At 40.9% G+C, this 21,973-nt stretch overlaps 1 protein-coding gene and 1 long non-coding RNA gene across 5 annotated transcripts in view; one reads left to right on the top strand and one right to left on the bottom strand.

The window, feature by feature from the left end:
• ASAP2 (ArfGAP with SH3 domain, ankyrin repeat and PH domain 2) overlaps nt 1-10,187 on the bottom strand; it is a 90,000-nt gene extending 79,813 nt beyond the window's left edge. The window contains exon 1 of one of the 4 annotated variants that reach the window (XM_071741860.1): nt 9,764-10,187. In XM_071741860.1, coding sequence (XP_071597961.1) covers nt 9,764-9,889 — 126 coding nt within the window. In that variant the 5' untranslated portion in view covers nt 9,890-10,187. The remainder of the gene's footprint in view (nt 1-9,763) is intronic. The other 3 variants (XM_071741862.1, XM_071741861.1, XM_071741863.1) reach the window with 3 other exon arrangements.
• The window catches only part of LOC139795192 (uncharacterized), a 28,894-nt gene continuing 16,136 nt past the window's right edge, over nt 9,216-21,973 (top strand). Inside the window, exons 1-2 of the long non-coding RNA XR_011725417.1 lie at nt 9,216-9,824; nt 19,956-20,074. This is a non-coding gene — a long non-coding RNA (uncharacterized lncRNA). The remainder of the gene's footprint in view (nt 9,825-19,955; nt 20,075-21,973) is intronic.

Genomic DNA, 21,973 nt, shown 5'->3' with positions numbered 1-21,973 from the left:
AGCCTTCCCTCCACATACTCTGTCTGCTGTTTTCATCTACTTCCTGCATAAACACTGCCACACTCCCCCTTCCTTTGCTGTTCCTGTTAATTCTGATTCCTTTGAACTTCCTCAGACTCCTGATGCATTTCCTAATCCCCTCCTTAATGTTTCTGCCTATATGCCAATTCCTGACCTTCCACTCCTCATACACCATCACAGTATCACAGAATCATAGAATCTGCCGAGTTGGAAGGGATCCATCAGGATCATCAAGTCCAGCTCCTGTCCCTGTGTAGGGCACCCCCAGAATCATACCATGTGCCTGAGAGTGTCATCCCAACACTTCTTGAATTCAGGCAGGCTTGGGGTTGTGACCACTTCCCTGGGAAGCTTGTTCCAGTGCTCAGCCGCCCTCTGGGCAAAAACCTTTTCCTAATATCTACCCTAAACCTCCCCTGATTCAACTTGCTTACAGTACTTCTGCCTCTGGATGACACTCGACTCCCAGTTTGTCTTTTAATTCATACCCCATTTTCTTGCTCTTTACTTTTGACCAGTAATCCTATTCCCTCTTAGATGTTTCAGCTGCCTATTACTTCCGGAGTTTTGTTTTTTCTTGTGTTCCCATTTTTTGTTGTTTCCTAGACAAACTTACTCCTCAACTTAATCCCTACATTGATGTAAGCTTCCTGAAAGAAACCTGGATTTAGTCCAAATAAGAGAAGCTGGTAGTCATCTTAATCACAGAAAATCTCATATCTAATACCAAAACTCTTTCAGCTTATATCTGTCCCCACTGAGAAAAACTACGAACAGTAAGTACATGGCATAGAGCAGAGCCCGAGTGTGGTGTTAACAAATGTGTAGGGAAAAGACTAGGAAAAAGAGAAACAATCCTACCATCAGCTGGCAATAAAACAGTTACAAACACCAAACTTCTGTTTGTCCCATAACTCGATCTCCATTTTCCAGCTGGGTTTAAGGGGAGGGGTAAGGGAGTAGGAGTAGGGAATAAAATTTGTCTCAATTAAAATGGACCAAAGTAGAGATTTTAACTTCATGTGTACCTGGGTGTAATCACTCTCTACAGATTTACATGTATGATTTTCTGTAATTGTTTTTCCATAAGAAATTGGCAGCACCAATGCAAGAGTAAACAAGAAGCCGCACAATATCTCCCAATGTGAAGATCTTCCACGTCTGATAAAATGAAAGCAAACATGAAAGTACTGTCTTCTTGCAAAGCAGTGGCAGTTACTGTAAATACTTGTTTACAATATTTTCCAAGCATTTCTGGAAGCAGGAAGGGGAACTGGTTACTTTGCTAATCTGACACTCATCCAGCGATATTTGCAATATCTGAGTAAGAACACCTCTCCTCAATTTAACATTTAACTCAGAGGACTTCAGAGGATTTGTTAGGAGTATCTGCTAGCTACCATCCTAGTTCTTCTAGAATCTTGTAAAATAAGTTAACCAGCCCCAATAAAGAGAGTGCTTAAACCCTGTGGTTTACTGGTTTGCTTACTTGCATCTCTATTCCCACTATTCATTCTACCTTCTCTCACACTTTGAGCACAAAAACTGCACCCGAGCACTCATTTAGATCTGGCAGTACCTACCTCATCTTGAATTCTACTACATTCCAACTGCATATTATCCTTTCTTTTTTTCCTCACAATCTGATGTGCTTAAAGAGTGTTTTTGTTTTCATCACCGTGTGCTGTCATTCCTACAGCAATTTGACTTTTATAAAGTTGTCTTTTATCTTTACGCATACTTTAATGCAAAACTTCCCTCTGACTACCTTGCTATTCTTCTCATTTCTGACAGGCTCTGTTAATTTGTAACATGCTTCTCAGGGTGTTTCAAGCCTGTAGTTTTCCCTGTAATTTTCTCCTTTCTTAGGATACTCCATAAACATTCTTCATGCTCTAGTACACAAACTCTTCAGTTCTGCTGACCTCATCAGCTCGCAGTTCAAGGACTTCTTCCCTAAATATTAATGTTTTGCAGCGATTTTGCTTTTAACTTCTTTGTTTTGCCTTTAGTACATAATGAATTGAACCCCAACTATTCAACAAACTCTTCACTTGTATTCTCTCATCCACAACATCCTCTTGATTCCGGCCTTTAAATCAGCTATTCTCACATTAGCTTCTGCTGCTCCTGTTTCCTTCTGTTAAAGTCAGCATCTTGGCTTGTGAGACACCATAACGTGGCTGAAACACAGCTCCTGTTTATTCCTCTTTCACTTGTCCTCCATGCTTGCAGTGTTAGCAGACACTTGTCTTACCAGACCATAATCAACAGGTTCTCTTAAACTGCAACCTGTCTTATCAATCAACCATGCAAACCTATCGTGGAACTATGCAATCTAGCAATCATTCACGGCTATCACGCAACCCTTCTGCACAGAAGCTCTAAAATAAAGCCTTAGCTCTAAGCTAAGGTTTTTAGCCATGATCTTATCATTCAGCTTTGATTATTTCAACATTTGGGCCTTGGCAAATATGGTCTCCCTCAGTCACATCCACTCAAGATACCAAACCTTTCATTTTGTGTTCTGTGCAATGAATGCTTCTGTAATCCTTCTTATAATCCTGCTTGTAAGAGCATCAAGTGTAATACTGCAGTCTTTGATTCCAATAATTACTAGCAGGCAACACCAATAACTTCTTGCTCACTCATGACTCCCCCTCACTCCAGTCAAGCTAACTTCAGTGATAAACATTTTTGGTTTTTTTTTAGAATCACACCTTCATGTTTTCCTACCAACACTTAGTTCATATATCTCTTACCAACACTTAAGTTTTATATCATCCACAAACTTCTGAGACACACAAATCACTAAACATAGAATGGGAAGGGGAACAAGGATGGAAGATATCCCCATAGCTGGAGGAGCTACATAAAGATTTCACCCAGAGAACATCTCTTCTTCCCTCCCTAGAAACTTCATGAAGAATATAACACCTATTTAGAGCCAATGAGCATTTGTGCTTCCAGCCCATCCATGAGGACCCCCAGCTCTGGGTGAACCCCATTGAGCCCCAGCCACACCTTTTGTACCATGGACAGGGATGGACCAAGGCTGCAGTGGTGGGGAGGAGGCAACGCTGGGGAGCTCCACCAAGGCTTAGCAGAGCACCAAGAACCCCTGTAGCAAAGGAGTATCAAGAAATTAAGAGAGCTAAGGAGAGACTAAAAACTGGGAAAGCATAGAGACACCTGGTACCCAAGACAACAGATGAAAGAACTACCCTACAAAGAGCTAGGCTCCATTTTTCTGGTGCTTCAGCTGCAAATGCTGTTTCTTGGTAGACAGATCATGTGGGTCATTAAGGGTGATGCTCAGAAGCTGAGTTTAGATAAGGAATAATTGTAGGTAATATAAATAAATATACATAGACACATATGGAAGGTGCAAATTCTAAAAAAATAAGAGATTTGAAAGTTGAACAAAACTGTTTAAGAACTGCTACTCTAATTAATATGAATAAAAAGAAACTTCTTCACAGTTGTTCAGGTATGAACTCAGTATACTGGACCAGGTGCATCAAGTTTTCTTGGATTCCTCTACCTGTATTCATCAGAGATGTCTACCTGACAAGACAAAAAGTCCAAAGTGCATACAGGCCACATGTCCAGTCTTCACAGGGCCTAATTCTGCTTAAATTTAACCCACTTTCACTTCCTCCTCATGTTGCTCTCTGTGTACCATAATATATGACAATGCTAGGTAAAGGTGAGGCTTGTACTGAAAAGAGGTTAAATTGGGTGAGTTAAATTTAAGCAGAATTAGCCCCTTTCCACATCTATTCTCTTTTAGCATTGGTATTAAGTACACCAAATCCAGATAAGATACTTCTGAGAAATGCAGCAGCACTAAGGAAAAATCAAAAGACAAAAGCCACAGTTAGTGAAATTATTCAGAAATTTTGTCCCATGGGGAATGGGGGCATTTTGTAGTAAGAAGCAGATGCACCACTGGACGCAGCAAGTCAGGTGCATGGCATTCTACATAAAAGGCTTGAAATTATTTTAACTGACTACACACTGTCTATACTTTAAAGGTTTAAGGTCTAAATTCTGTATTTTAATATATGCACAAAGCTCCAGCTGAAGACCTACAGATTTGCTCCTGTATTTGCTACTTCCATCCTTTAACTCCTCTCAAAAACAAAACAAAAAAAAAATCCCACAGTCCTTTTGAAATCATGATCTCATTTGTGTCATAATGACTTCTCCAGAAACCCCTTTGGATGCTGATGACAGAGAATGATGATTCCAGAAAGGAAGCAGAAGTGGAACACAAAAAAGTTTTTAACAACATGTGTTTATGGAACTGTATTCAGTAATGAGGTAAGAAAAGAGTGCAAATACATTCTACTGAAGAGCACATCATAGTTGGCACAAAGGTATATTTCATCAAAAGGAAATATACAAATAATAGTTTCCAAAATATATTTTCCAAAATGCACTACAGCATGTGATGTTTCCCACTGCTTCTCAAAGTATACAAAACCACCTTCTTCAGATAGCTTTCAAAAGCAAGAAAGAATCATGCAATATAGGAAGACAGAATTCCAGTCCTAAAGACCTATCAAGCAAAAATCAAATGTTGAAGATATGTTTTAAAATTTTAAAAAATTTGCACTAAGTGTATGCACTTATCCTGTCTTACATTCCCCCACCCCACCAAGCTATCACAACGTCTTGCCCTTGTTAGCTTTGCAAAACCAAAATGGAGTAGAGAATATTACAGAATTTTAGCATACAAAAGGGAATGAAATTCAATAAACATTGATCCTTTACACTTCTTCAAGCCAGCTGAAAACTGAGAGATTGCCTGAGGTGGCAAGAAATTGTTATCATTTCTTATACAAAACTTGTGTTATAATTGACAGTGAGGAAGAAAAAGTTTTGATAATGAAACGACATGCTGAATTCCTAGGGGTGGAAGTTACCAAAATAAACGCTTTTAAACTGTAAAAATCAGAGAATCATTGAGGTGTAACAATCATGGAACAGGACCTGCAGAACAAAGGCAAGTAGACACCTGATATTACAAGTTACAGCTTAAATATTAATATCACAGATTTTACAGAAATTCCTGAAAAGTAGCTTTTAAATATACCCCAAACAAATAAAATCTATTTCTATCCAAAGAACGAAAACCATCTTTGGTACCACTATACTGTTTTTTGATTGTATGTTTTACATCTTCCCACCACACATTTGTCCTGTCTACTGCTTACAACACATTCACCCCAGTAGCAAGTACTACTATGCTGGGGAGGATGCTGCAGTAACTTGTTTAACTTCTCCCCACATTTCCATTCTCCTGTCTTTATAGGAAAAAATCTGTGTAGAGTGAACTTTTAGTAGGTGGGGTAAACTTTGCACCTCAAGTCCTGATTTAGATGGAAATGTCTCCAGCACATAACAGTCTGCTACACTGTTTACATAGCAGCCCTCTGCCCTTCTGCATGACAGCCCTCTGCCCTTCTTCTTGGTTCAGAATCACTGGAACAAGGTAAACAGGTAGAACAGAAATAAGTAAGTAGAATTTTTATGGGCTTCAGTTCCAGTCCGTGTTGTAAAATGTATTCCACTGCTAAAAAAAAAAAAAAAAAAAAATAAAATAAAAAAAAAAATATATATATATATAGGTATATATAAATATATAGAAAATATATAGAAAAATATATAGAAAATTTAAAAAGGGATTCTAATTCATTAAATCACTCTGCAAAATAATTTTCTAAAAACCTTGCAGACTCCATTGCAGTTTAGAGCCTATTTTACCTACAGCATCTAAAAGCAAGAAATGTATGTTCTAAGTAACAGCAGTACTAAAATCAGATTTTTAAAAGTTCATAACTTCAGAGTGGTCACCACACATTTTTAGATCCTGGAACCTTTAATGGAAACAGTCAAGCGAAAAAGATTGCATTTGTCAGACTAGATTACTGATTTCAAGCAAACCCTCCCCCAGTCATGTGACTAAACTCTGCATTCTATCAATTAAAACTTGTTTAATCTTAGTCACTATCATACCTGCAAAGATTAAACAGTAACCTGTAAGGGCCCGTGGCATATAGTGCTCATTTTCCTTTAGCAGAAGCTAAATATTCTAAACATTTTGCTAAGAAACATCCTAATCTGAGAACAATGCAGAAATTACATGACTGCTTTTCCTTTGAAATCACACTCTGCTCCACAAGCACGCTTTTCCTAATCCCTTTTCCACTACCAAGAGCAAAGGATCAGATTCTCTTTCTCCAAGTGTTTGAATAGGCACCAGTTCCCAAAATGCAAGGTAGGCACTTCTGGTGATCTCAAAGGCCATAATCCAGGATTTGTAATTAATGTGTAGAATCACATAAAACAGTAAAACTCCAGCTGTTGTCAACTGATACTAAAAACCAGTCATGTTCTGCAACTGACAGAGGTTAATTAATCCAAGTTCAGAAAAGGCAATACCACTGCCCAGAGATACATCGGTAAATTACACACAATTGTCCAACATGTTACTCTCTCACTGAACAAGCCTTTTCCACTCCACCACTGAAAGCAAGGCCTTATTAATTAAACTTTTAAGACACTATTAGACTCGTGCTAATTAACTAAGACAGAACTACAAAACTGGCAGCCAGCAGTTTTGACGGTGAGTGCAAAATAGTTCCCATTGGGATGTGGAAACAGTTACTTATCTGTGTTTGCACAGAGCTGAGCTGAGGCTAACAAGTCACAGTAGCCCCCACCTCCTGTGCACTGCCTCCCCCTGTGCCTCTGCTTCTGAGGGAGAATTAAGCTGGATTCATGCAGGCCTTTCCAGAACCAGATTTGCTGAGAAAAATCATTAAGAGACATCCTCAAAGTATCAGTATTAAATAGCTAATCTGTTGATATAATACATGTATACAATATCCTGGAAAACAAAAACTTAACCGTCTTCAGCTATTAAGCCGGCTCTTACAGTCACTTGTTAAAATCCATGTATACACAAAGCTTCCAGTCAGCATGGTTGCAACTCACGTATTAACTGTTTTAAGTAACACGTTCCCCATGTCACACACAGACAGGCTTCCTAGTTTTCAGAACCATTCTACTTGTACAGAGCAGCACACACTGGAAACTGATGCTTCTCAGTATTTATGACACTGGAAATGCACAGGTTCTCTGTATTACCCATACATCTTAACTTGCATTCTTTACCAAATCTCTGTTCACAACAAGCCAAAGAACCAATTCGTGCCAAGCCTTTTAGAAAAAAAAAAAGATGCTGAGCACTGATTTCTCTGTTACACAATTTACAGACAACTTCTTATCAAAGGATCACATTTAACCTGAAAAACCAGACACTTGTGCTAAAAGACCTAAGTATTTCCAAACCAAAGAAGTCTAAGTCTGAAAAAATATTTTAGTTTTGAAACCAGGCAAATTTGTTTGGTGCTCTTGATAAATCACAAGTGAAAAAAAAAAAAAATCTGTAGTCATTTTAACACATGCTTTAGGACAGCAGCATGAAGAGACAGCAACCCCTAAAATTTGGCACAAGTGCTAGACACACCAATACTATTAAAAATGGCTATAGCCAGGGGAATCTCTCATCTCCTGCCTTGAAAACTTTACTTAGATCTGTAAGATAGTAGGCACATTCCTCATAATAAAAGATAATTTTTATAGTGTCTAATATCTGAAGTATGCAGAGATAAAGATTTAACACACTGATTGAGTTTCATTAAAAATCAAATAGCAGGGTATCAGAGATATGACACATATGCCAAGCAGAGTAAATAAGGACTCCACCATATTAATTAAATATTAAATTTTTAAATGCGTATCATTCTTGTACTGTAAAAAGTCTTAAAGATGCAACTGAGTTGACTCTTTAAAAGACCATAAGATGTGTTACAAATTTCATGTCATCATATATAAATTTTGTGTAATCAGCCATGAGAATGAAAAATTAAACCTTTTTTTCATGTTTTTCTGAGACATATACTTTTGCAAATATGCTTTAGACATTGAGACTTAAAGAAACCACAATTTTCATCACACTTATGATAAAAATCTCTAAATCTATCAAAACTGATTTTGACCCAAATGCTTGAAATAACTGATTTTTAATCAATCGATTATTAAGTGATTCTACTCTACAACCAAAATGATTCAGTATTATAAATTATTTAGGAAAACGTTGCCTTTGATAGAGAATTGTTGATTTTAAAACTATCACAGGCTACTAAGGCATAATTAAATCCAGGCATTTAAGTGTAAGCTTGCAGGGAAGAAAATTACCTCAGGAACAAAACAGTAATTCCTTCTGTGCAGATTATTTTGAATTCAGCTCCTTGCTTTAGTGGTTCTGGGAACTGACAAAACAGGAAAATCTTGAAAAAGGTGTTTAAACACCTAGGCTGGGTTTTGCTCGCTGAAGACACGTTAATAATCCATTGCTAGTGGCAGTTCTTTTGTAAGAAGGGACGTCAACTACTGACAAGATTATTTTTGCTTTAGAGGCTCTTTTTAAAATACCTGCTTACTGCAAAAAAAACACCAAAACAAAACAAAAAAACCCCAACTAAACACACACTGCAAGAAGTGAGGTAACAGGTAGATGGAACAAATTAATCTACATCACAAATAAGTCTCCCCGGCTCCCATAAGTTACTTCAGAGAAGCTGCCAGAGGAATCGAGATACACAGTCGCTTCTCATTTCATTGTGCATATGACTAGGATGTGGAATGTGCTCTCACTGTGTTCAGACCTGTCCCACATTTCCCTCATTTGAAACAGGAGGGAAGCGAGACTCTCCCCAGCGCTGGCAGCCACGCTCTGTGCTACGGAGGGCTCCTACCCTCAGGTTCAACTGCACGTTTCGAGTATCTTTAAAGACGGGGGGAAAAAATGCAAACAGCTATCGTCGCGTTAAAAAAAGCGGCTCACACGGAGTGTCCGCAGCACAGGCAGCACAAGAGGAGGCAAAAAAGAAGGGGGGGCTCAGGCTCCCGCGCACCGCACAGCGTGGTCTCGTTTCTCAGGGAATCGCAGGCATCGCCTCACGACCCCAGAGAAGTTCCTGAGGGAAGGCGACCTTTAAGGATAAGCCCGAGGTGGGGGGAGGGTGTTTAAATATCCATGGGCGGGGACTGGGAAGATGATTAAATCCCACCTGTGCCAGGAGGCAGGCACACACACGGGGAAAAGGACGCTCCAGCCTCCCGTGCCGCCAGGGCGCAAGCCCCACACGGCGGCTGGCGGGGCCGAGGCGGTTCAGGTGTCGCTGGGAAGAAAGGGGCAGAGAGGGCGGCTGGAGAGTCCAAGTTCTCCCCCGAGCAGGAGGGCGGGCGGAACCGCCTGGCCCGAGGCTCCTCTGGTTCTAGGTGGAGAGGGAAACACTAAGACTCGGGTTCCCCTGCCCCCAGGCTGAGAGAAGCGGGGCTGAGGGCAGCCGGCGCCCCTGCCCTGCCCTGCGCTGAGGGGCGAGCTCCGAGCGAGAGAGGCGAGCAGGGCGCGAGCCCCGGGGGCAGGGGGGCAGCATCGCCTCAGCCCTCCCCCCCGCTCCTTTTCTTCCCCTCTACCCGGGCGAGCCCTATTTCCTCTCAGCGGCAGCCGAGGGCGCTCCTCGGGGCCGGGCGGGGAGAGGGAGCGGCAGAAGCCAGCGCCGGTAGCGCCTTGTTCTCTGCTGCCGCCACGGCGGGCAGCCAGGCCGGAGGGGGCTGCGCAGCCCGGCCCCCGCCCCGCCGCACCTCCCCTCCCGGGGCTCACCTCCTCGATGGCCGCCACCGTGTTCCTGCACTGGGCCATCCGGGTGGTGAAGTTGGAGGCGGTAGGTGACTTGTAATCCTCATTGGTCTCGGACACGAATTCCGACACGGAGATCTGGTCCGGCATGGCGGGGCGGGGATGAGTGGGGCGAGGGGAGGGGGTGAAAGCAGGCGGCTCCGGGGGGAGGGGAGGGCCCAGAGGGGGCTCCCCCCTCACATCGCTCGGCAACCGGCGGCGGCAGCGCCCTCCTCGCAGCCCCGCCGTCTGCCGCGGTGTTGTTCCTCCGTCGCTACACAAGGAAATTCCCCGCACCCACACTCCTCCTCTCCGCGCGGTCACGCAGCACCGGGGGCCGGGCACACGCCCAGCGGCGAGCCGGGGGGAGGCGGCGGCGGCGGGAGCTGCCTCCACACCCCGCCCTCCCTCTCGCTTTCTCCCTCACACACACACACAGAGCGGAGGCGGGCCGAGGCGCGGCCGCATGAACACACACCCCACCACCCCCCGCCCCGTTCAGTCTCCGCACTCCCGGAGGAGACCCGCGGCCACGCACTCGCCCCCCGGCGCCCGCCCTAAGAAGATGGCGGCCCCCTCCTTCCATCCTCCCGAGCTCTGCCGCGGAGAGGGGAGCGGGCGAAGGCGGGGGAACGGTGCGGCTCTAACGGCAGGCACTGGCCGGGTAATCCCGGGGACAGGCAGGGCAAATCCAGCCGTGTAATTAAAATGGTGTTTGTCAACAACAAGAAGGCAAGGGCAGGAGAAGGTGAAGTGCGATGCCTACCTGATGGAAGGAGGAAGAGTGGAGGAAGCCCACAGGGCAGGTGACCGTACCGGTCCCTCTGTCGCTGCCTGGAGGTGGCAGGGGCAGTCTCTTTCCTCATAGTTCATAATCTGTATTTTAACAGTTTCATCTTTTTTACGAGTTCACTGCCTAGTTTCAAGGGAGCTAAAGCTGAGAAACGCTGTTGTTCCCCAGAGGTCTGTGCAAAAACACTTGTAGCCTAAGTAACTTTTGTATCTAAATTCTTAGAAAGCTTCTTCTGTACTTTAAGAACAAGTGTTGTTATCGGAGAAGGAGACACTTTGTTGTTTATTATGAACCCACAAGGATTAATCGAGGCAGAAAATGCAAAACTCAGCCGCAGCAGTGGCGTTTGTGGGGCAGAAGGGAGGTCGGGGAGGTGTTGGGCAAGGTGCTTGCTTCCGATGGGCATAGGAGGAGTGGTTTCTGTTGGCTTCGAAGTCCTTAGGACTTCCAGCCTGTTAGTGCAGAAAGCTTTAGAACTCTGTATTTTGGCCCAGCAGCTCTCCTGTGGCTCTTTGACTCCCCCCTGGTGATACAGTTACTAGCTTTTTATAAGTGATTCTTTATTACTGGGATTTAAAGCTCTCCAGGGAATTCAGATGAGTAAGCAGGTACTCTTGCTGCAGCTTGTAAAATGTCCGAATAAATAACCACAGGCCTACTCAGATGTTACTGCCCTTTGCAATCCTTGTTACTTTTACACAAAGTTCTCCTTTAACGTGAATGATGAAGCTTGTCAACTGCGTTTGTTTAGTGGCTATGGTAAAGCAGATAAATTAGCAGTACCTGTGTGTTCTTTCCTTATTCTCTTACTTATTTTTCCATTCTAATCGGTCTTTAGTTTCTCTCGTAAAAAGTCCACCAGCATTATTTTGCTTTCAGTTTCTGCCTCCAAACAATTTTGTATCATAAACCTCAGTTAATGGGGCATGTACAGGTATAAACTGTTCCTATGCTAATCATTAAACTTTTTGTCTGTAATTGTGTCACATAATAAATTAGTGTATCTGTGACCAGGCTGAATGAAAATAGTAGTTCTTGCTAAAATTATCTGCGGTGTTACATCTTCATTTTTGCTTCAGCTGATGATGATACCTTTAAAGCAATATTTATTCACACTATAACCTAAACTAGCACTCTTAAACTATCTCCCAATGTAGCATATTTATTTAGAAATGTTGTTTTGCCCTGTTGGGGTCTGAAAGCAAATAATACTAGATTTTTCTTTTTTGAAACAGCTTTTCTTTCAGGTGTAGTCTGTATTTGCAGCACAACAATGTAATATCTAGTGGTTGCATCTTCAGTTTGATATTGGAGCATATACAACTAAGACAATATCATTGTGTAATGTATCTTTAAATTCTTGTCATGGCTTAATGCTAGGCCCTGACAGTCTATAGATCATATTTGCACATAAGGTTAGGCTAGATGATTGCAGTGATATCTTCTGCTCTTTAATTGAATAGATTAAAAACTTACTATCCCAATGAAACTCAAGGCCTTTTTGGTGGCAGACAGCATTTTACTCAGCTCTCCTTTTCCTGAAGCTAAAAGCTTGTGCTTGGGCAAACCTTCTAGAAGTCATTTAATCTTGTTATAAAGACTTAACAGTTTGTAGAATCCATTGCTACTGTTAATGCTGTGCAGCAATAGGTGGTCATGATTGCAATGTCTTCAGCTTCTGCTTGTTATTACCATTTTTTCAGTAGGGTAAAGAGCTATTCAGTACTTGGTACACAGACTTATCTCCCTATGAGCATTCTTGTACACTGTGATGAAATAATTTCTCAGTTTTGTTTCTTGATAAACCAAGCTGATCATCTCCCCTTTTTTTAAAGAGGGTGAAGCTAATTTGAATTGCTTTGCATTGGCTACAAACCAAGATTGAGTACACAGATGGTGACTGGGGGTCAACTGAAATGTGGCAACTCGTTACTCTGAAGTAACACTTTTATTACTCTGTGAGAGTACTACATCTCTCAGTGAGAGGATATTTTCTCAGCTGTTCAATCATTTTTATAGCTGTAATACCTCAATAAATTATTATTCTGGTTCTCTGCTCCTTCACTGTTACATTAAAGAATGTGATTAGACTTTATGGTCCCAGTATCATAGTGGCTCATCTACCTGTTCACTCTGGCTTCTAGATATTTTTGAGTGCAACTTCCAGCACCCAGCCCCATTCTTGGAATCTGTGAGTAAGTGTTGCAGTGAAGTGGTGGGATACTGAGACAGCTGTGAATGAGGCTTGCTTAAGTGGCATTTTGCTACTACTGTTTTGTCTCTTAGGTTTTTTTCTGCTTGCTTGCTCACCATTGCTCCTTCTCCTCTGTCTTTAGACACTCAGTTTTTTTTTCTTTCTTATCTGCAATTAATACTAGATAAAATGCCACTGTCATCTTTTACCCAGCCATGCAGTTAGGAGTTCTTCTGCTGAAGGAAATAAATAGCAAAAATACTTTCCAAACATCCAAGTACTGCATCTTGCTCTGCTGAAAAGCTTCTTGTCTTATGAGTGTAAAACAGTGTAAAACACCAGGTTTTAGGTCTCTTTCCCTTGCAGAAGAGATGAAAATCAGAATACTTGATTTGTGCAACATTTCTTCCCACATTGACCAGCATTAATGATTTCATCTGTTAGTGTTGTTAAAAACCTGAGACCTTCAGAATAACAAGATAGATTTTAAAATACCTAATTTTATTCTCTGGGTTGTTTTTTGGCTTATTGTTTTGGTTTGTTTTGGGGTATTTTTTAGCCTTTAGAAATCTTATCTGTATATCAAAACATTTGCCTCACTGCCAGTAAGTGAGAAACCAAACCAAGGACCAGGTGCTATACAAACAGAACAATAAGGCAGCCTCTGGAGATCTGAGCATCTAAAATTAGCTAATGAAAAGGCAATTGAGTGAATATAAGGAAATACTGGCCCATTATCGGTCTGTATGACAGTCTTTGATCTTCACACACTGTTGCCCAAATGTTCCTTAAGACATTTTAAGACAGGTTTTCAAGACAGATAATGAGATAGATTAGGATGTTTAAGGGGGGAAATATTACAAAAATGACAGTCAGGGTGAGAGAATGTGCATGAGACTTTGTGTCCTTGAAATTTAAGGGCTGAGAGTTGCAGGTTAAGGTCATGGATCAAACAGAAGCAGAAATTAATGCCTGTTTAATTAAAAGACATGCTGAAGGAGTTGTGAGAATAGCAGGGAGAGAACATGATGAGCTGGGTAACATATTCCATGATCCCTCAAGCAGCTGCCTGGGATAGGACTCGATATGTAAGGAATTTTTTTTTTTCCACAGCACTCGTGTCATTGTTGCCCTTCACTGAATCGCTCAGGGACAGTTTCATAGGATTGGCGCTCTCTGTCTCTCTTGGATATTAATAGTTTTTTCATAGAATTTCTTTATTTGATAGCTTCAGATAGTTTGAGGAATTTTTTTTTCTTGACCTTCCCTTTACAAAGATGGAGTGTATTTGATAATTCCATAAATTTGATTGGAAGGAACGCAACAAGAAGGTGTTTCATGGAAAATCTCATTGCCCTTGTTGCTTATCTTTGAACTTAAAAAATAAACATGCAAATAATGTAAGTATCAATCCCTGGTGATGAGTGTTCAGATAAACACTTTCTAAACAAATTCCACTTTTGAAAATCAGTTCTCACAGCTTTGTAAGAATGCTTCTCATGATTTCTAAAGGCACAAACACCCAAAAGAGCAGATATTTGGTTATTATTAAAAATTTTCTTTTCTGATTTTGGAGGTCTAACTCATGTTTTCATGATATTGATTACAGCATGTAGAATAGCAAATATATCTGCTGTTTAAGAAGGAACTCGAGTCATTATTCCGTTAAATACTTTCTATTTGATCATGTACTTGCCGTTATATTTCTAGCAATTTATTTCTAGAAATACATGCAAATTCTGCAAACTGAAAAAAGTTAGTTCAGAAGATTATATTTTTAAGGTCCTTTTACATTTGGAAGTGCCTACTTGGGAACCTCTGTTACAAGCATCTGCTTCCTCACCCTAAACATGTAATCATGTTTTCTTCCTTTGCTCTCACAGGCTTTTGCAGACAATTTACAAAGATCTGATTTCTCTAGCAGTAATAGTAACAACACCACCTGAAAAATTAGTGGTAGCATGAAGACAAAGGCAAGAAAGAAAACATGGAGAAGAGTGTTAGTCTTTTTGTGCTGTTTCTCTCAAAACTCCCCGAAGACATTTTTTTAACCAGTAGTGTGGAAACATGTCACATAAAGGGTGAAACTGGAATGCACTGAGTTTATGCACCTTTGAACACATATGGGAAATTTGCTTATGGAGGTTTGGAATTTTTTTGGGTTTTTTTGGGGTTTTTTTTTTTGGTTTTTTTTGGTGTGGGTTTTTTGTTTTTTGGGTTTTTTTTTTGTTTTTTTGTTTTTTTGTTTTTTTTGTTATAATATCTTCTGGTCACAGTATTTGTAAAGTATGCTCTGGATAGCTATGTGCACTCCCATGTGTTATGCAAGACTGTTCCAGGGTTTTGGAATCCAGTGTTTGTTTCAGTGTGTCAGGCTAAATATGTTTGCACCACTCATTCAAGATGCTCTCAAGATGCTCTCCCCTCCCTCTCTGGGACCTCAGGCTGGATTGTATTGTATGGATCAAGCTGCAGGCCCCTGGGCCATCTCTAGGATGCACATCAGATGGGAGGACCTCAGGGATACGGAGAGCTGAAGAGTTATCTTACTACAGTCCCAGAAAGCTGCTTCTAATGTTCATACTGTACAGATTCCATGATTGCCATTATCCATAACTGCCACAACCTCTCAGGTATCATCAGGAGAGGGAAACTTGATCTTCCTAGTACCAAGCAATCTTAAACACGACAGCCATCACTATTTTCACAACAACAAGCATATCATGGAAGCTCACTTCTGAAGCCTCATGTCACCCTGAACCTCATCTTATATGTGGAGAGCTCAGTTTGCTGGAAAAATATAACACAATGGAAGTAGACTGCCTTTCTAGGTGTGGCTTTTTGATCTTACTCTGACCCTGCAGCTCCACATCACCAATGCAAATAGTCAAAATGAGCACTCTGTTCACTGCTTTTGCTCTTGCAAGGCCCTATAGACTACACTGCTCTCTACTGCATTAAATCCTTGATGTATAAGTTTGGATAAGGTCATGTCTTTTTTGAGGAATTGCAGAATTACAAATCAGTCCCACAATCAGTAGAGTTTCAGGTGACAGTAAGACAACTGAATCTGATTTAGGAATTAAGAGACATAAGTTCCCACAATTAAGAGACACAAATAGAGAGACAAGAAGAATGTTTTGGGACTTAAGCATTTTTAGGAAGAGGGAAAAAGAATCCAGGTTTGTTATTGGATTTATTATCAAACAAAGTACCTTTAGTTCTCTTGTAATTTTGCTGTCAGGGAGAGACTTCTGGAAGTCATTTTAGAACACAACAGTGCTCTCTTGCCCCTCTGGAATTTGGAAACTAGGAAGTGGTCTCTCTTCAAAAGCACAACTTTGAATACTATGAAATGCTAAGAAATTAAATGCAGTTTCATCTGGCCTAGGCCTGAGCAGGACAGAGAAAGAAAGACTGTCAAAAAAGGGAACTAGAACTGCAGTTCACCTGGCTTTAACATGGAAAATAAGTGTAGAAATTCAAAGTTGCCCCACTACAATGAAGAAAAAGTAGGAAAAAAAAAGTAGAATTTAACAAAAGACCATAACTTTGTTTTATCTCCCAGAATCAAGGGTGAATCATATATGATGTACTTTGGGAATGTCTATTAAATATGATGACCTTTGAAGTGGAGAGTACATTTGGAAACAAAGATAAATCTTTGGACCTTAAGTCTTCCATCCTTTTATGGTTAAAGTCCTCTCTTCTTCAAACTTTTCGATCACCTGCTTTGAATGGGAGTTTTGTGTCCAGTTCTGGGCCCCTCAGTTTAGGAAGGATATCGAGGTCCTAGAGCAGGTCCAAAGGAGGGCAACCAGGCTGGTGAAAGGACTCGAGCACAGATCCTATGAGGAGAGGCTGAGGGAGCTGGGGCTGTTCAGCCTGAAGAAGAGGAGGCTCAGGGGAGACCTCGTTGCTCTCTACAACTCCCTGAAAGGAGGTTGGAGCCAGGTGGGGGTTGGTCTCTTTTCCCAGACGACTTTCAACAAGACAAGAGGGCACGGTCTTAAGTTGTGCCAGGGGAAGTTTAGGTTAGATATTAGAAAGAATTTCTTTACTGAGAGGGTGATCAAGCATTGGAATGGGCTGCCCCGGGAAGTGGTGGACTCTCTGTCCCTGGAGATATTTAAAAAGAGACTGGATGTGGCACTCAGTGCCATGGGCTGGTAACCGCAGCGGTGGGTCAAGGGTTGGACTTGATGATCTCTGAGGTCCCTTCCAACCCAGCCAATTCTATGATTCTATGATTCTATCTGGTAGTGATGGAATAACTTCCTTGAATGCATTTCAGGGGCAATCCCCTGCTACATTGATTGCTTGCCTGCAGCTGATGATCTGGAATCCATGGAAAGTGGTAGGAAATGTTAGTTTGCATGGCAGGACAGCTGCTTGTTAATGGGGGTTATGGCAGGCCCTAGGTGGTGCAAAAGGGAATTCCCTTCAGAGGTCATGGTTCTGCTCTCGAATTCTGCCTGAGCAAGGTCCTGCTCTACAGGTGCTCCTGACACATGAACTTGGCTAGTTTGTCACTTCAGACCTATGAAGGGCCTGTAGTCTCCTTGGGAGATTACAGGTGCTTATAGCAGCTCAGAGTAGTAGAAAAAGAGCCTACAGAATCTGTACAACTTGGACCAACCTCATGCCTTAAACGCTCTTAGGCAGGACTGATTCTGGGGAGAAGGTAATTTCCTGAGTTTTGCTGAGAAGACATAGTGTGTAGAGCACAGCATTAGGACTATATGAATAGAACAGGATGGAGTATTTCAGTTAGAAGGGACCTACAACAATCATCCAGTCCAACTGCCTCATCACTTCTGGACTGACCAAAAGTTAAAGCACATTATTAAGGGCATTGTCCAGATTTTTCTTTAAACACTGACAGGCTTGGGGCATTGACCACCTCTTTTCTCTAGGAAGCCTGTTCCTGTGTTTGACCACTTTCTTGGTAAACAAATGCTTCCTAATTTCAAGTCTAACCTTCCCCTGGCACAGCTTTGAACCCTATCCATGTGTCCTACCTCTGAAGAAACCTCCCTCTCCACTTCCCTTTTCAAGAAGCTGTAGAGAGCAATGAGGTCACACCTCAGCTTCCTTTTCTCCAAACTAGACAAAGCTAAAAACTTCAGCTACTCCTCAAAGGACATGTCTTCCAGCCTTTTCACCAGCTTTGTTATCTTCCCCTGGATGCATTTAAGGACCCCCAAATCCTTATTACAATGTAAGGCCCAGAACTGCACAGAGCACTCAAGGTGAGGCCTCACCAACAGATACAGTGGGACAATCACCTCTTTTGACTGGCTGTACAGTGTTTGATGCACCCCAGGATGCAGTTTGTCCTCTTCACTGCCAAAACACGTGGTTGACTGAGTCTCCTGTCAACAGCAGGCTCAGTGAATATAGGTAATGACAGGGGAAAAAAAATCTAAATTTTCCTTGGGGATCTCTAAGATGTGACAAGACTATTAGGGAGAAAATCTTAAGTAGTTTTCACAAATTTGTAAAAAATACTAGCACAGCTGTAGGTGAAAACTTTTGTAGAGTGGGTCCAGTGCAGGAAGATCCATTCTCTCGTCCTTTTATGGTTGACAAGGAAATACTGTTTAATTACCCACATTATCTTCATAAAGCAACAAAACACTGGTGGTTTAGACATGGTTCAATTGACTGCTGACCTTTGTCAACAGAAAGCCTCAATTCTCACTTCTGAATCTAATCTCCACAAAGTTTTTTTGCTATCTTTTAATAAATTTCCATCTATATTTGGGTTTTTTTCTTAATATTATCTTCTTCTACATGGCATAGTGATAAATGGAATAAGTTAGTGTGAGGTGTCTTAATGGTCTGCAAACTTCAGCCCAAGAGTTAACTGCTGAAGAAAGGGGAACTGAGAGTAAAGGCTAGGAGTGGACTAAAGTTAGGATTAGGTTGTCCTTATGGATTAGTGCTGTCTTCACTGTTGCTGATATGGACTACTTTCCATGCTTCTAAGGTATCACAACAAGGAGATGCTTTGTCAGGCATCACAGTGCCAGAACATCAATGATACCCACTTTATTATACCATGATAGCATGAGATTGTGGAGTGTGAGACATCAGCTTGAGGCAATAAAACCCCTTTTCCTAAAGGGTTGCATAGCAGCCCACGTCTTAAGCTCCCACATGGAGTTCCAGCCTGACTGCCCAGCTCCTTGGAAATGGACCTGTGTGATCTGAGGGGACCTCACAGAGCTTGTACCAGAGTTTGAGAAATAATAGCCAGTAGCATTGAAGCATGTGATAGCAAGGAAGTGGAGTTTCAGGAAGGTCAGGAGGTGAAAAAGTAGAGGAAGTGATAAGGATAGAAAGAGAGTGAGGATGAAGGAGCAGTGATCCTGTCTTGTCTATCCTTCAGGATGAGTCACATTAACACAGGGCCACCTGATTAACTGTATTTGTAACATCTTAAAAATTAGAGCTGAGATGTCCATAGAGTTTTGTGGCTCCTGGAAAGACAAAGGAAAACTTAATCTCATCTCTACAGTATATTTCCAGTCTGTTTCTGTGCTGGAAAGTGGCAGACTGGAGATGACAGAGGAGGCAGATCAGCTTTAAGCCACACACTGCATTCCCTTGGCAGTGTGGAGAATATTCAATCTGGAATTAATGTCATATTTCTACTTGTGTGCTTTTATGTTCTTGCTTATGGCCATATGCAGAAGTAGCAATTATTCAAGTGCATGATCAGTGTCTATCTCAGTTGCTCCTGCTTGAGGAAATGGAATTGAGGTAGCACATCACAACAGACAGGCTTCTGCACAGCACACAGTATAGAAGGCAGCTGTTGAGTGGCTAGCAACCTTGGGCTAAGACGAGTGGGGATGTGTCTGACATTCCATGCAAGGGTATTTTCTCACTGGATTAATCAGCATTGGTTGGTTTTACCTTGGTGGTACCTCTGAGGATGAGTTTACAAGGTAGTGTAAGTGCAGCATTTCCATCTTACATTTTTGTCTGTGCTTTGTGTATCAGGATTTTATTATAAAACTTTTATTCAATTGTGGATCTGATTGTATGGAATTATCAAATAAGATATCAATTTTTTTACATTAGGGAGTTTATCTTGAGATACAGAAGCCAACAATTTTAATCTTACCTTACCTGAGTTCTCTGCCTTCTAGACTTGAGACATTGTCCTTTTTTCTTTTCAGAAAATGTTTAAGTAATTGATGCAACTGAACATAATCAGCAGGCACAACTGAGAACAGCCTCACTGAAAAACATCATGGTGATTCTACATAGAGAAGGACAGCTTTTCACATCTGTAGAGGTAAGTTAAAGGTACAAAACTATTGCATGGGTTCTGGAGGGTAGTCTGCCATGCTGCTAAGCTGTTAGAACAGTCTCTTGCATAGGTTTAGAATTTTTGTTTTAAAGTCATTTAAGACAGACAACAATTTTGAGGATGACTGTAAGAGTGTTGCAATCATTGAACTTCAAAACTGGATTTTTCTTCAGCAGCAGTTCTAGAAATCTAACTTCCCTTCCTTGGTATTTGGCTTCAGAAAGTGAAAAATTTTAATTCCAATTTAAAAATAAAATTAATCAAAGAAGGCATTTTTAATTTCCTTTGAGAAAAATTAAATAAAAGTAATTTGTTCAATGCAATCCCTGCTCTCAGCTTAACTGATGAAATGCTTATCCATCTCTCTATGTCTGATACCCATAAAGGAGTGAGACTGATGTACAGAGATTGATTTTTCATCCTTTTCCTCTTGGCATCATGTTTGGGAAGCTATTTTTGAATGTGGATCTCTCCCAAAACTGTTGCACTCATCCTAAATATATTAACTAATGCTGTGGCTGGCACCTCACTTTGCTAAATCTAGGTTCTTCTTTCACAGTGGCCCTGCATGCTGTAGGTTTGAATTTAGCATTTTGTGGGTTTTAAGCACGTGTATTTCCTATGCTGTCATCTAAATAATTACACAGTCTGTTCTCACTGCACTTATCATAGCACTACAGTCTTAATTTTACTTGCATCTTAGCCTATTTATGCACAACCTATTACTAAGTCATTACTTTCCAACACTAGTAGATATGAATTTTAAAATGCAGTCATAAGTATGAAATTGCTGCCAGCTGCTTTTAGAATTCATAGAAGGGTCTGGCTGTTTTCCTGCAGTTGCAGGACAATGGATGCAGGGATAATGCTTGGATAATGCTGTTCAATGTTAAGTTAGATTTGATATGCTAATGGAGTTTCTTAGATTACAATTATACTATTTTGAAGTGGTTAATAAAATTATGTGGGAAACTGTAAACAGCTGAAAAAGCAAAATGTAAGGATTTAAATAATCTCTGAGACTGTTTCAATAGCAGAGGTGCTTCGGCAGTAGAAAAATGTGCATGTCAAAAATGAATAAATTGTATAGGACCTGAAGGGTTATAGACTTCAGAGAGAAAACAGAATGAACTAAAACTAAATCAATGCAGCAAGATGTATATTAGTTTTCCAGTCTCCTTTATTACTTATTAAATACAGTTTAAGGAAACAAAATAATTCCATTAAACAGGGAGGACTGGGGTAACTAACTAACTAGACTCTTTGAAGATAATATTTATAATGGTAATAAGAAATCCACTACAGGCAAAACATTCTAGCTTTGAACTTTATCAATTCATTCATTATTTTGTGACTAAAGAGAAGGCCAAAAACCTCAGATGTTTATTTATGAGACATTTTTTGTGAATAGACAATTAAATCATAAGCATGAATTGTAAATAAAAACATTTGTGTTTAATGGAAAGAACAAGAAAAAGAGAGAAAAATATAGATTTGTCTGACGCTCTGAGTTATATACACTGTTAATGCTTGGTAAGTAACTGACAATCTGAATAAGGTTTACAAGGTCTTCAATATGTACAAAAACCCAAGAGTGTTATAACAAAGACCCTCTTTCATTGGTGTTATCAGCAGCTGATCCCTACCAAGCTTTGTAGGATTAGTGGCAGACAGTGACGAACTTCAGTAGAAATGTACAGACTTGTGGATGCCACAAAGTTCAGTCCTTTAACGTCAGCTTTATTTGTGTTTGAGCAGTGTTGCATTAACTCTCTTAAGGTATCTACCAGTCTTTCTTTTCATGTCACTGTGTAATGACTAAAGGGTTGTGAAAAAGTGGTAATGAGTGCACAATTCTCAGTGGCTAAAAATGTTTTATCAGTA

Source organism: Heliangelus exortis, chromosome 3 (assembly GCF_036169615.1).
Source record: "Heliangelus exortis chromosome 3, bHelExo1.hap1, whole genome shotgun sequence".
Classification (NCBI taxonomy): domain Eukaryota; kingdom Metazoa; phylum Chordata; class Aves; order Apodiformes; family Trochilidae; genus Heliangelus; species Heliangelus exortis.
This window is presented reverse-complemented; position numbering and strand designations above follow the sequence as displayed.